At 39.6% G+C, this 13,059-nt stretch overlaps 2 protein-coding genes across 5 annotated transcripts; one reads left to right on the top strand and one right to left on the bottom strand.

Moving 5' to 3' along the window:
* The first annotated feature begins 1,013 nt into the window (after positions 1 to 1,013).
* On the top strand, positions 1,014 to 4,106 carry LOC311086813 (uncharacterized protein). Of its 2 annotated transcripts, none has more exons than XM_084119931.1 (5): positions 1,014 to 1,272; positions 1,357 to 1,397; positions 1,497 to 1,655; positions 3,026 to 3,111; positions 3,187 to 4,106. In XM_084119931.1, the coding sequence occupies exons 1-5, from the start codon at positions 1,206 to 1,208 to the stop codon at positions 3,335 to 3,337; spliced, it is 504 nt and encodes a 167-aa protein (XP_083976057.1). In that variant the 5' UTR covers positions 1,014 to 1,205; the 3' UTR covers positions 3,338 to 4,106. The 2 variants fall into 2 exon arrangements, with proteins under 2 accessions (XP_083976057.1, XP_083976058.1); XM_084119932.1 differs by having other exon boundaries at positions 1,080 to 1,272; positions 3,029 to 3,111.
* A 1,103-nt stretch (positions 4,107 to 5,209) lies between these two features.
* vcpip1 (valosin containing protein (p97)/p47 complex interacting protein 1) lies at positions 5,210 to 12,222 on the bottom strand. Of its 3 annotated transcripts, none has more exons than XR_014607125.1 (4): positions 9,482 to 12,211; positions 9,122 to 9,208; positions 7,149 to 7,898; positions 5,210 to 5,718 (listed from the first exon to the last, which is right to left on the bottom strand). XR_014607125.1 is itself a non-coding variant. In XM_084119929.1 (4 exons), the coding sequence occupies exons 1-3, from the start codon at positions 12,069 to 12,071 to the stop codon at positions 7,249 to 7,251; spliced, it is 3,327 nt and encodes a 1,108-aa protein (XP_083976055.1). In that variant the 5' UTR covers positions 12,072 to 12,222; the 3' UTR covers positions 5,210 to 5,718; positions 7,226 to 7,248. The 3 variants fall into 3 exon arrangements, 2 of the variants coding, with proteins under 2 accessions (XP_083976055.1, XP_083976054.1); XM_084119929.1 differs by having other exon boundaries at positions 7,226 to 7,898; positions 9,482 to 12,222; XM_084119928.1 differs by having other exon boundaries at positions 5,210 to 7,898.
* Between the last annotated feature and the right edge of the window lie 837 nt (positions 12,223 to 13,059).

Genomic DNA, 13,059 nt, shown 5'->3' on the forward strand with positions numbered 1-13,059 from the left:
TAAGGTGCACTGTTAAAAAAAGAAAAAAAGAAAGTTTAGTCAACTTGAAATGTGAAAATTGTACTAAGTGACAACTTGGATATTTGAGTTGACTGACAGAACAAACACTTTTTTTTAAGTTAAAACGAAAAAACAACAGCTACCTTTTAGCCTAAATTCACCACGTGTTAATCGCATTTAAGCAGCTGAATATTAGCATAAAAAAGAAATAGTTTTAAAAATGTTATTAGAAAGTCAGTGATCAGATATCCAAATATTTTGTGTATATTAAGATTGTATAGGCCTATTAAAAAAATTAATGGTGGCAACAGTGTAAAAACATTGAAAAACATTTTAAACATTTTAACATTTACATTTTTCCCATCATTTTCGACTGCATCAGTCACCATTTTAAGGAAAAAGTTATTAGATTACAGCAATTAATTACTTGGTGAGGAATTGCAACTTGAAGTCTCTAAGTAAACTGGGAAATTTACAACCAGTGTGTTTAGATATGGATACTGTGCACTCGAAACCTATGAAAATGTATTGCTATCTAACAACGCTCTATATATAGGGTGAATTCCGGTTGATTGGGACACATTTTCCCAGTCATCTCAGATCTCCTTTGGGGATCCAAAATGGTCAGAAATAGCCCAGCTGATGAATGTGGGCTTAGAACTCAGTATTTCACTAATAGTATGCCACTGATCTCCATGCAACTAATTTTATTTGAAACTGAGCTAAAAAAAATCCCCAAAAACTGTATTTAATGCAGTGTACAGATTATTGCTTGAAAGATAATGAAATCAGAATACCTGTTCAAATATTTCTTACTGTATTACAGGCTAATAACATTGAAAGTTATTTGTTTTGTTGAATGACTGGGTATAGAATGTGAACTGTGGTGTCATGTGTTAAAGGTTTGAGTGAGTTACTGTAAGTGCAGAGAGCTGACTTTTAGAAGCGTGTGATTGGCTGATCAAAGCCGTGACTTGCAGCATTTAATCAACTGAAGTGGAACAGATTTAAATAGATTTAAGAGTGCTAAAGCTTCCTAGAAAAGCACCTAACCAGGATCTCCTAATGTGTGTGCGTCTTTAAGAGAGTATTTAAAGAGAGGAGAAGGTTTAGCAATAGCAGTGATTCTGAATGAAACGATAAAGTATCTCAGCTCTTCTTACACTGTAGGTACATTCAGAGTTTGTGTGTTGTCTGACTTCATCATGCAGCAAATCTACACGCAGAGCCACGAAGAGTTTGAAGTGTTCACAACTGTGCTGTCTCCTCAAGGTTAGTCATCTTTTCATGCTCTCTTTTTTATAATCTCTGTTAAATTTACAATTATAATTACAGCAAAATGATTAAATCTTACAGTTTGTCGAAAGAGAGTGATATTCAAGTACGAAGGAGAAATGGTACACTTTTCTCATCTGAGCTGCTTTTCAGTTTTCTCATGCTGATTTAATACAGCAGTTTTTAAGATGGTGAAATCAAATGATGTTTTTTTGTGTTAGATGGTTGTGGCAGCAGACTACAGTGCAGACTGTGATGAAGAGGTGTGTGTCCGTGCTGGTGAGGTCGTGTTGCTGCTGTATCAAGAGAACGCTGACTGGTGTTACATCCGACTTCAGAACGGAAAGGAGGGATACCTGCCTACAGCCTGCTTTACTCCGGTATTCACGCACACAAAACTCATTCAGTGCACAAATTATGCACTAACTGGCCTTCAGTACACCTGTGTGTGCTAGAAAACCATGGGTGTTCCTTGTGAAAAAGAAGTGCTTTTTAAAAGAGTTCACTGATTAAAAGCGCAAACTGAATGTAGTCTTTTAGGACACTTAATTGCATGTTATTTGCAATTAAATGAAAATGTATTCTAACTTACATTTATATTAATTTATATTAAATGCATTTAGTTGAATTTAAGAGTGCTTTTTTGATCCTCTTAAGTAGGACTTAAGTACATCTTTATTTGTAATTTCATAGTTATTTTATTGTCTTGGAAATATGCTTAAAGTTTACTGCCGAATATAATGACGAGCATTTATGGTAAACTAAAACATACTTTAATGTCAGTTTTGTATATCATGCATTTAAATATATTTGTGCTTTTGTAATGATGAAGTTGCAATTCAGAACATTTAAAATAAATTCATTTTTAATATGATATAGAATAATGCTACAGTGCTTTATTATGTTAGTCAACATAAGTGTGCTGAAACGTGTTGCGTAACACAAGATGGAACCTGATTGGTTCTTGCTGAAGCTGAAAGGTGATGTGAAACACGAGAATGAACCTCATTGGTTCTCCCACGTCAAGTGAACATGCTTGGCTTGAGCTTCCGTTTACCACAACTGATTTGACTGAGTTGATGAATGTTTATATGTGAATAAAAGCCTAAATTCAATCCATATAAAACGATCGAGTCTCTTCGGGAAAATTCGGACTAAACCACTCAATTCATATTGATTAGTTTTACGATCTCCTTATGAACTTTTTGAAGCATCAAAGCAGCTGTCTATGGATGGAAAGAAATCTCTCAGATTTTATTAAAAAGATCTTCATTTGTGTTCCAAAGATGATCGAAGGTCTTTTGGGTTTGGAACAACATGAGGGTAATTAATGACAGAGTTTTCATTTTTGAGTGAACTAACCCTTTAAGTGTGTTAAGAAACAGTCATTAACGTGTACGCTTAAGTGGCCTTTTACTTCATTAATATATTATATGCAAGTACATTTTAAAAACATATACTTCTAAGATTTGAAGTACACTACTTGTACATTAACAAGTGGTTAATAGGGAGATGCTCCCATTGTTGCTATAAAAGCTTCCTCTAGAAAGGCTTTCTATTTCCAGAAATTACTTTTGCAAACTGAGATGGCCTTCAAAAAAGAACTGTGATGCTTGATGCTTGAAGCAACGGTAAAAACAAACTAGTAACCTGAAACTGATATTTCCTATTGGCACACTTAAGCTATCATATAAAAGCATCTAATGTGCCTAAGATGTTTGAACAGTACTGTATGTTTGTGTGTGTTCAGAAGCAGGAGCCACTGAGGCCCATCGTGACTCAGGAGCCGCAGAGCTCCGTGCAGGAGTCGTCTAATAATCGTAATGGCTGTGCAGGGTGAGAGCTTGTGATGTTTTGTAACTCTGATTTGTTTTTGTTGTACTCTGGGGTCATTGGTGTTTGTATCCCTAGAGGGCGCTCTCTGAAACTGCTGCGGCGGGCGTCTCTGTCAGGAGTGCCGGGTTCACCTCGATTATTTCAGCGGCTGCTCTCTCGTCGACGTAGTGACGGACATGCAATTCGTTCGATCGGCTCCATAAATCCAGCATTTAATCCTGACTGATGCATCCACCCTCAGAGCTCCACTTTTCCCTTTTAAATGGGTCACAGAGCAGCAGAAACTAGGACAGCATGACACTAAAAGTTCAGTCCGTACGCAGCTCCTTCTTTGTGGAGAAGAAAAACGGAAGTTCGGTGTCCTGGTTAGGGGTTGGGGCCTCAGTAATAACTTGCCAGCTTGTGGAATTGAATCTGCTTCTGGTATCAGGAGTCTTTACTTAGGTTACTGCCCCACATGTAAATAAATACTATATGTAAATATTGTGGTTTTGATTAAAAAGACATTTGAATGTCATTACACTGCAGATTTAATGGAAAAATCACACCCTTCGCCTAAGAATATATTTGTTTGAATATATGTATTTGGTTTGTCTAATAATGCACAAAGACTACAATGATTTAGATAGGTACAGTGTTTAAATGTTAAATGTGTCTGTATGTATATACAGTATGTATATATACAGTATATTAAAATGCTACTGCAGATGTAGGCCTATCACATTATCTATAAAAATGCATCAACAGGAATCTACTTGTGACAGAGGTATTACAGGGTGAATGTACAACATTTTGATTTTTTTTTTTTTGTACGAGTCTGATTCTGACTGAGTCTGATTGTGTTCTTCATATGGATAATACAATTTATAAATAAATAAAAAACTCAAATTGATACGAGGAACTGGAAGTTTAAGTTTTGTTGTTTGTAATAATGGATTGCTGCCCTTTGCTTTAATTTTGTAGAATTCACTTGGAATAAAATAATCATCTTATAACCACTGGAGCACTATTGATTTCCCTGCAATGACATCTTAATTGAGGAACAACTAAAAGTTATGAAATAGTCACTACAGTTTTATTTTACCCTGGTATGATTATTGTTAAATGATGAAGATTACCCTTGGTGCTGTTGAATTCTTATAGGCTATTTAGTGTTTTTTTTGTGTGTAGGACGTTGGCACCCAGCTCTGATTGCTGCAAAATTTCCTGAAATGAAAAGTAATTTTGTAAGTCGCAGTCTGACTATAATCATTATCACTTCAGACATAACGAGTACAAAAGTATATCAACACTAATTAGGTAATGCGTTACACTTAGGCTCAATTTGTGAATGCATTAGTTATGAGCAAACAATTTTTTACAGCATTTATAAATCTAGGTTAATTTGACTAAATGTACTATTGTTTAATTTTGTTCACAGTACATTAATGTTAATTTTTACAACCTTAAAAATGTATTAGTATACACTACTGTTCAACGTTTGGGATCAGTAAGAAATTAATATTTTAATCCAGCAAGCAGGATTCATTAAATAATCATAACTAGCAGTAAAAACATGTTACAAAAGATTTATAATGTCAAATAAATGCTGTTATTTTGAACTTTGTTCATCAAATAAAAAAAAAGATCAGTTTCCACAAAAATGTTAACTGTTTTCTGCATTGATAAAAATAAATGTTTCTTGAGCACCAAATCAGCATATGAAGGATCATGCGACACTGAAGAGTGATGCTAAAATTTAACAATAAATAAATGACATTTTAAACTATATTTTAATTTGTAATAATATCGTAATATTATTTGAACAGCAGTGTCTAGAATTTAAAATAAACCAAGATGAAAAGTATCATTCATTGTTATTTTATGTTACAGTAAAATTCAGTGTTAACATACATAAACCTAATAGTTAAGTGTTGCCACTAATTAAAATAGATGTGGTCCATTTGTGACCTATTAGAGATAACTAAAAACACCACTAGCTTTGTGTGAGAAAGTGATTTAGAAACAGTGACCACATCGTTTCATACAGATGGAATAACTTTATTGTTGTTAAGCTGAAAAGTAATCAAGCATGCAAACAGCCGATTCAGCTGTGTAGAAACGTCCAACTGTTTTATTGAAAAACAGAGGAGAAACAATCCAGAAGGAAAAAAAAAACAAAACAGATTCAATATCTGTACAGATGAAAGTATAATACAATATATACCACTATTGTACACTGGAATACAATATATCAGGAGGGCAGCAGTCACAGAGAAACAACCTGCGCTTGAGTCTGTTACGTGAAGCAGTAAAACATCTCTTTGTGCTGCTCTTCTTTACACCAACAATATCAATTATTTTCAAGAGCTAATAAACACGCCCACACAGAAAAGTGCTCTGGTATAAATGCTGCCGACTTAAAAAAACCCAAAAAAACATCAACAGCAAAAAAAACAAAAATCTTTTAAAAAGCAAAAGCTCATCAGGGCCTCTAACAACATCATGCTTCACTTGGCCTTTGACCAAAGTCAGGCCTCGTTCCAATACTCCAGTTTATCCTTCTCGGATCCTCTGTCATACGGCACCATTGGGAGAAGTGTCACGCACAAACACTGCAGATCAGAGCTGGGGAGGGTAGAAGACTCGTTAAGGCTGTTAATAACAGGTTTGGTCACCTGTTTGTTTTTTTGGCAACATCGTGTTAAATGCAACAGCTCAGCAAAGTTTCAATAGACATAAACGGAGTTCAACAATCTCTAGGATTTTCCATCTGTTTTTATGTTCTACCCAGTGACCGAAGCACAAAGATCAAGAGCTCTAGTAATCAGTTTAACTGTAATTTATTTTTGGTTCATATGAATCAGTTGCCAAGGTGACAAGAAAAATCTGTTTATAATTTTTTTCTGAACTCAAACCGTCCTTGACGCACATTGCCCTATACTTCAGCATTTTATTATGGCCTAACACAGCTAACAATATTACCATAGCGCTGAAATCAGAATATCCTGAAAGCATCACCAACTCTGCTACTTTCCATTTGGATTTAGCCGAAATCTACATTACATTCCGATACTTAGTAAACCTGTTGGAATTGTCTTGTACTGAACAGTGTTCAAAGAAGAAAGGACATGCAAAAGGGCACAACAAAACCAAATAATAAGCCTGAACGACTCTGGGCCGCATTAAAAGCAACATTGTCAAGAGTTCAAAGGCCAATCGGAGGTTTCAGAACAGAAACTTGCTCTCAGATCTACGGATACTCCATGCTGCCCTGCTGAGAGAGGTTTCTGAGCTCTAAGTTTGTAGTGGGACGTTTAAGTGAATGTGAAATGCTGCTAGAACTCTTTTCCAGGCTTTTAACCATGTAGTGTTCTTTGGATAGACAGCAATGCATTGTGGGTAATACAGGGTAGAGAAGTGCAAAAGATGACTACATCACTGAGCTGACACCTGGTTTGTTCCACCGGCCACTACTAAGTGCACACAGGGCTGAAGTTTAGACTCAGTGAGACAGTCAAAGTTTCAAATTTGATTGTGAAGAATTAGGTTGTAATTATGTTGATAACAGAGTCGTGAATCCAGTAATGAGGGTCAAAGTGCACTTTGATTATATAAGTACTATGCATCTGCATACAAGCAAAGCTCAAGGGTGATCGGATAATTCACCCAAAAATTTAAATTCGGTCATAATTTACTCACCCTCATGCCATTCTGACATACTTTCTTCTGTGAATTTTTTTTTTTTTGTCCATACTAAGAAAGCCAATAGGGTCCAATGTTCATTATATGGACAAAAACGGTTCAAAATATCTTCTTTTGTGTTCCACAGAAGAAAGAAAGTTGTACAGGTTTGGAACGACATGAGGATGAGTAAAGGAATAACAGAATTTTCACTTTTAGATGAACTATCTCTTGCAATAAATTAGTCTGTGCACCATGTATATATTTTAAGTGGATGAAAGCCAACACTCACTACCCTAAAGAATCACTTCAAATTTCACATCTTAAGACTTTGAGAATATAAGGAATGCGTTTTGCACTAAAAAGACACTTACGTTAGTAAATCGGCTGCACCCTTATATTAGTCGGATCACAGTGTGTGTGTGTATGTGTGTTATGCCAGGAAGCTCACTCTGCTGTAAGGGTAATGAAGCATCAGGATTGGTCCATGGGCTCAAAGGTGCTGGGAGGCTCCGCCCCATGACTCTCCATCTCCTCCTGTTTGTCAGGAGTCTCTTCTTCCTCCCCATCATGCCTAGGTGTTGCATGCTGGCGCAAGTGTTTGTCCATGGACGCCTGTATGTTTGAGACCATCTCCTGCAGGCGCTGCCGCTGGGCCTCGATCACGGCGGGCTCCAGCCCCATGCCGCGGCCCTCACGTAAAGTGAGCATGCCCGGGGCCACGCGCACCAAATCCTCCCCTGACAACGTTAACCCTTCGTCGCGAACGCTGCTGCTGAGATCCACACCACTGCTGTGCTGCCGCCTGATTGGTGGGTGTTCAGGAGGGGCGGAACCCAAGGAGTGACCTTTGCCCTGGAAGGCAGTGACGTTCTGCTCTTTCTTGCGCACCGCACCACCGGCGCCCAATCGCAGGCTGTGGGCGGGGCTTCCCTCGTGGCTACGGGAGGCTGCGTCTGAGCGGAGTTGGGAAAGGGCCTCCTGGACGAGCTCCTCCACGTCAGGGCCCACTGGAAAATGACCGGCTGTGTCCACACACAGCTCCAAACGCTCCTCTGATGAATTGAACACAAACGTCTTGCCCGACAAGTGGGGCAGTGTGCAGTGCTTCCCGTCCAACAGACCTTAACACAGAAATTGAGAATATTAGTATATTCATACAAAAAAAACCCCCATACATTATGATATTACACACCTTCTAATTTATGATATTACACACCTTCTAAATTGATAGCTACTTTTGCTACATGATTGCTTCATTGATACTTGCTTTTTTTATACTATAAATATTATATTGCAATTTTTGCACAAATGTTATTTTTTTACACAATTACAAATAATTTAAGAATTTTTTTTTTGTATAGTCAGTTTAATTTGACAAATGTTTGCCATATCTTTAGATACGATAACAATATGTATCACAAAATACACATTTTTGTGGAACAATATAATAAAATAAATTATAAAATGTATTGAAATGTTTTTGACTTAGTAGCACACATTTGTACAAAATAAAAAAAATAATAATAAAAAAAAAAAAAATTATATATATATATATATATATATATATATATATATATATATATATATATATATATTTTTTTTTTTTTTTTATAAGAAATATTTCAGATTCTGAGCTATTTCTAGGTCACTAATCAAATTAAATAAATCTGTGACAATGATCATGTGAACGGTTAGATGTTCTTGATTCTGATGAAGCACAATATGCACTTTGGATCATTCTTGAATCATGCTGGAAAACATGGCTATCAGGTTTTACACACACTTGTGGCTTTCATGCAGCTCGAGTCCTGCTGTCATGAAGGTAAATATAAAAGAGACAGACCAAATACTAAGACATTCTTAAATTTATTTTAATGTCTCAATTAAACTTTTCACTTTTGTTCACAAATTGTTATGCTGATAATATAATTTGTAATACTTTTTTTATTAAATTAGAAAAATGCATTAGCTTTTCACTACTGTTCTCTGACCATAGAGTCCTAATGTATATATTATTATTATTATTATTATATATAGAAATTATGGTTTAATCAAAATTGTATTATTTTTTTTTATTCGGCTGTATTGCATCTCTCAGCCAGAGGTGGAAAAACAAGAATCTGAGTAAACAGGGGGTCAAGTTCCACATCACAAACCATGAAAATTATTCTGTATATTTAGAAAAATAGAACCAGCTTTAATAAGAACCATTTCTCAAATCCCATCCTATTGACAATATTGCTTTTGCAAATACTTGTGGTAATATTCTGTCTCATGCCAATAAAGCACAATTTGGAATTGTATAAACTGAATTGAAAGAGGAAGAGGAAAAATAACAGACTACCCATGTCTTTCTTCACAATATTGTAGAAGACTCCTCCTTGCTGGAACAGGTGAGGCAGTTTCTTAGCATAAGACCAGACATCTTCACCTGAAAGAAAGAGGAAGAGACATCAAATCAACAGATTCAGGTCTCACATACAAGGTTTAGGCAGAACTGAAGAAAGAGAGCAGAATCTCAAATTACAGAAGAAGAATTCTGCTGATATTACAGCGATAAGTTTGTCTCATAAAATCCAGAGTCAAAAAGAGCACACATACTTAAGTACATAAAAGAGCTTATGTAGACGCTGATTCTAGTATGAGACAGTCAGTCTTACTGTAATTTCATAAAGCACATCACTTACAGAAGGGTGTTTCTTACCCATGAGTGCTGCCAGGAGACAGAGTGATGACATCTCAAGGTCAATGTTGTCCTGAAGTTCCCTGCTACTGGTGCGACTGAGGTGTGTGTCAGAGTGAGTTTGAGTTTGTGGTGCGTGAGTGTGGGTCTGGGTCATGTGAGTATCGGGTGAGCTCTCTTTCAGCGCTTCCACAGAGATGCGGTCGCCATGCTGGAGTGCCACCGGCTGGTTCTGGTCCTCAGGACGGGGTGGGGGCAGCTCCCGAGGGGGGAAGCCGTGTCGGATGCACAACTGTCCGGACGACAAGTTGAAGACCTGGATGATGGAGTTCTGGAGATCACTGTAGGTGGTGTGCGGTTGCAGCGTGAGCATGGCTTGCCGGCCATCGCTGGTTGTTACACGTATCTTCTTCTCTCCGCTGGTGGGTGGCACTTTGGTGGGCGTGGGAGGCGCAGAGGATGATGAAGATGAAGGAGATGACGGACGAGGATCCTGCTGGCGCACGCGGTCTGTGCTGCGGCGCTGGGAGAGGGCGGCCTGCTCGCTGATGCTGTGCTGCAAGACCCTCTCAGTTTTGCTCATCACCAGCTCCTCTTTATGCAGGGTTTTGCCTTTCTGTCCCGTCAGGATGATTTTAGTTGGAGGGCGTGAGGCCGATTCACCCCCGTGTTCCCCGTCCTGTGCGTGAGCACCTTCGATGGCAACCGGATTGTATTCGTCTTGGCTCCGCTTGGCGGTGTGATGCAAAATGGTGTTCACAACTTTTTGGACTAGGATCTCGCTGCCAAACTCACCGGGGAAGTGCTTCGTGACGAGTCGCATTGTCACGTCGTAAACGTTGCTGTTGAGCGTCTGGTCTGTTTCGTACTGGAACCAGTAAACGGTCTCTCGCACCACACGGCCGGCCCACTCCAGAGTGATGGGGAAGGCTTCGGGAAGATTTTCATACTCCTTCCCCTCCCAGAAGTGCTTGAACCCACAGCCGCACTTCCCACCCTGCGAGCGAGTGTTGGTACGGTCTCCGTCCAAATAGACTACAGAGCCGTCGCCACGAACGCGTCGCACCGAGGTCCCGTGACACCAGGTGCAGGCCGCGAGCGAACTGAGTTTGTAGTCAGGCACGAGTACATCTTTTTCTGGGTTATAGGAACAAACCAAACTATTCAAAGGAAAGCTGTAGTTCTTGTCCGCTCGCAGAGTCCCATGAGTCGACTTGGCCAAGTTGTAGAGTTTCCCTCCCGGGATGAGCCACTCCGCTGGCACGTGGAGTTCAGAAAGGGCATTGCAGACAAGGCAGCGGTGGAGACGGCCCTCCTGAACGGATTTCTTCGCCGCTTCTGTGACCTCCTCCGGCTGCACGCCGATCACTCCAGTGCGTCGATATATGTACTGGTGGACGTCGGCGACAAGAGCGGGGTGGATACCGTGCTTGTCCATGAAGACGTCCTCCATTGCGCCTACGAGCCGCAGCAGGTACTTATCCTGCAGGCTCCGGTCTCCCCCGATCACACAGCTTCCACTAGAGTCCAAGCTCACGTATTTGCGAATCAGCTCTTGAGGAACACCCCAAGCTTTCGGGAGCAGCGCAGCGGGTAAACGGGGCAAAGCTACGCCCTTGATGCCCACTAGGGGCAGATAGTGATTTCTGCCAGAGCTGCTCCAGGCGATGCAGATGGGTTTGTTCAGAGTGCCATCTTTTCCTCTGCAATGCTCCTCTGGAACCAAGCCCGGCAAGAAGGTGGCGGAGTAATCGCCCGAGCTGCGCATGCCGCTCAGTGAGTCCAATAGGATTATGGGTCTGTGCAGTACATTTGCCAGGCCGAATATGTGGATGTTCCGCAGCCCCAAAGGAACGCCTTCTGGAGGGATAAACAACGGGTCACACTCGTTAATGATGTCTTCCCATTCTGCTGCATCTATAAAGTCCTGGAAAAGAGCTTTGTAGCGACCAAGGTACTGACTGAAATTGAGTTTTAGGTTCTCTCGAAGGGCATGCCAGAACAGCTCACGTCCAACTAACGCCCTGGACACGGCGTGGACCAGGCAGTGTCCGTCTCCATCCACATGCACGGGAATAAGACACTCTCTATTCAAGTTTGCTTTCTTGATCTCCTCCAAAGTGTCATGCAGGTAGATCAGGCTCCCTGACCGATCCCGTCCATACCCAACAGTGGACACATGCTCTTGCTCGATGAGAAATGCACGGTCCCCAAGAAGTGAGCAGTCAAAGATGTCTCCCTGGTTCATTTCCTTCAAGAGTTTGGCAGTGCCCGTCTGTTTATCCATGCCATAGCGGGTGAGGATGGGTGACAGCAGCTTGCAGTGATAGTTGGACAGTCCCATCACTTTCACCAGCTCTGAGCCCTTTTTGGGAGGGCCTGGCACACCCAGCAAAGCATTTCTCAGTAAATTATGAAGCACTACATCTGGGTCAGTCACTTCCTCCACATTCGCGAGATTCTTCTGCTCGTGTCTCTGGCCGCACTCAGTGCACTCGATGCTCATGGAGGTGTGTGCAGGGAAGAAGAGCTTCGCCTGGCACTGCGGGTCCGGGCACATCCCGCATAAAATGCGCCTGTCCTTCTGCTTTGAGCCCGGAATCAACGACATAGTCCAATCTGATATCTCTTCTGACGCAGCGGTTTACAAAAGCATCGCTGTCTAATCAGTGACGGTCAATAGAAAATTATGTCACCTCACGCAGTTTCTGTTTTCCAGTAACAAACACAACACGGAAGCAGATCTGTAACACAGCGTGACCCTGTGGGGAGCACAAAGCATGCTGGGAATTGTTGTTCACAATCGTCACAGGTCTAGAAGTCTTGCAACGACATTATTTAAAAAAATAATAAGGCATTCTAATTTTATTTAAAAATTATTGAGTTGTCTTTTATTTATTAAGTGTCCTATTTATTTACTACTGGCTGGGACGTAGCATACAATCTACGACCATAGACGGATACGACGAAGATATTGTAAAAGTGACTTTAACAAAACTACAATATCCACAATACAAAGAAGGCCAAAGATTGTGTTGTGTTTACTGAGTTCAGCAGTCTTTATATGGGCGTGAGAATAAACTGCAGTTGTTTTAGAAATAACAGGATCAATGTAATAATCATAGATTGCTTATTTCTCTTTCTCTGTAACAGACGAATGCTTAAAGTTCACTGGCTGAAGAATTAAAAATAATGTTGAGATTTATAGGCCATGTAAAATTATAATAATTTATTATGATGTGATCGAATATTTATCGATTAAATAATTTTCACAATCCGTTTTTTTTTTTTCAACAGTAATGAGAAACCAAGTTTATCATCAATTCAAAAGTTTAAAATGTAATTTTCATTAGGTTACAGAACGCCATAACATAATACATAAACATAATACAGAAATCATAATACATAAAGTGGAGGAAATGTTAATTACTTTTAGAAAAAAAAAAAAAAAAAACTCATGTGATGTATTTTAAACATTAAATGAACCATCCATGAAGAGTGAGTTTATTAGAAATCCACATAGTTAATATAAAGTATCGTGAGATTTTTTTTTTTTTTTCAGAAATGACACACACACACGAAACGATACGTGTGTGTGC

The sequence above is a fragment of the Abramis brama genome, assembly GCF_963993115.1.
Source record: "Abramis brama genome assembly, chromosome: 7".
NCBI lineage: Eukaryota > Metazoa > Chordata > Actinopteri > Cypriniformes > Leuciscidae > Abramis > Abramis brama.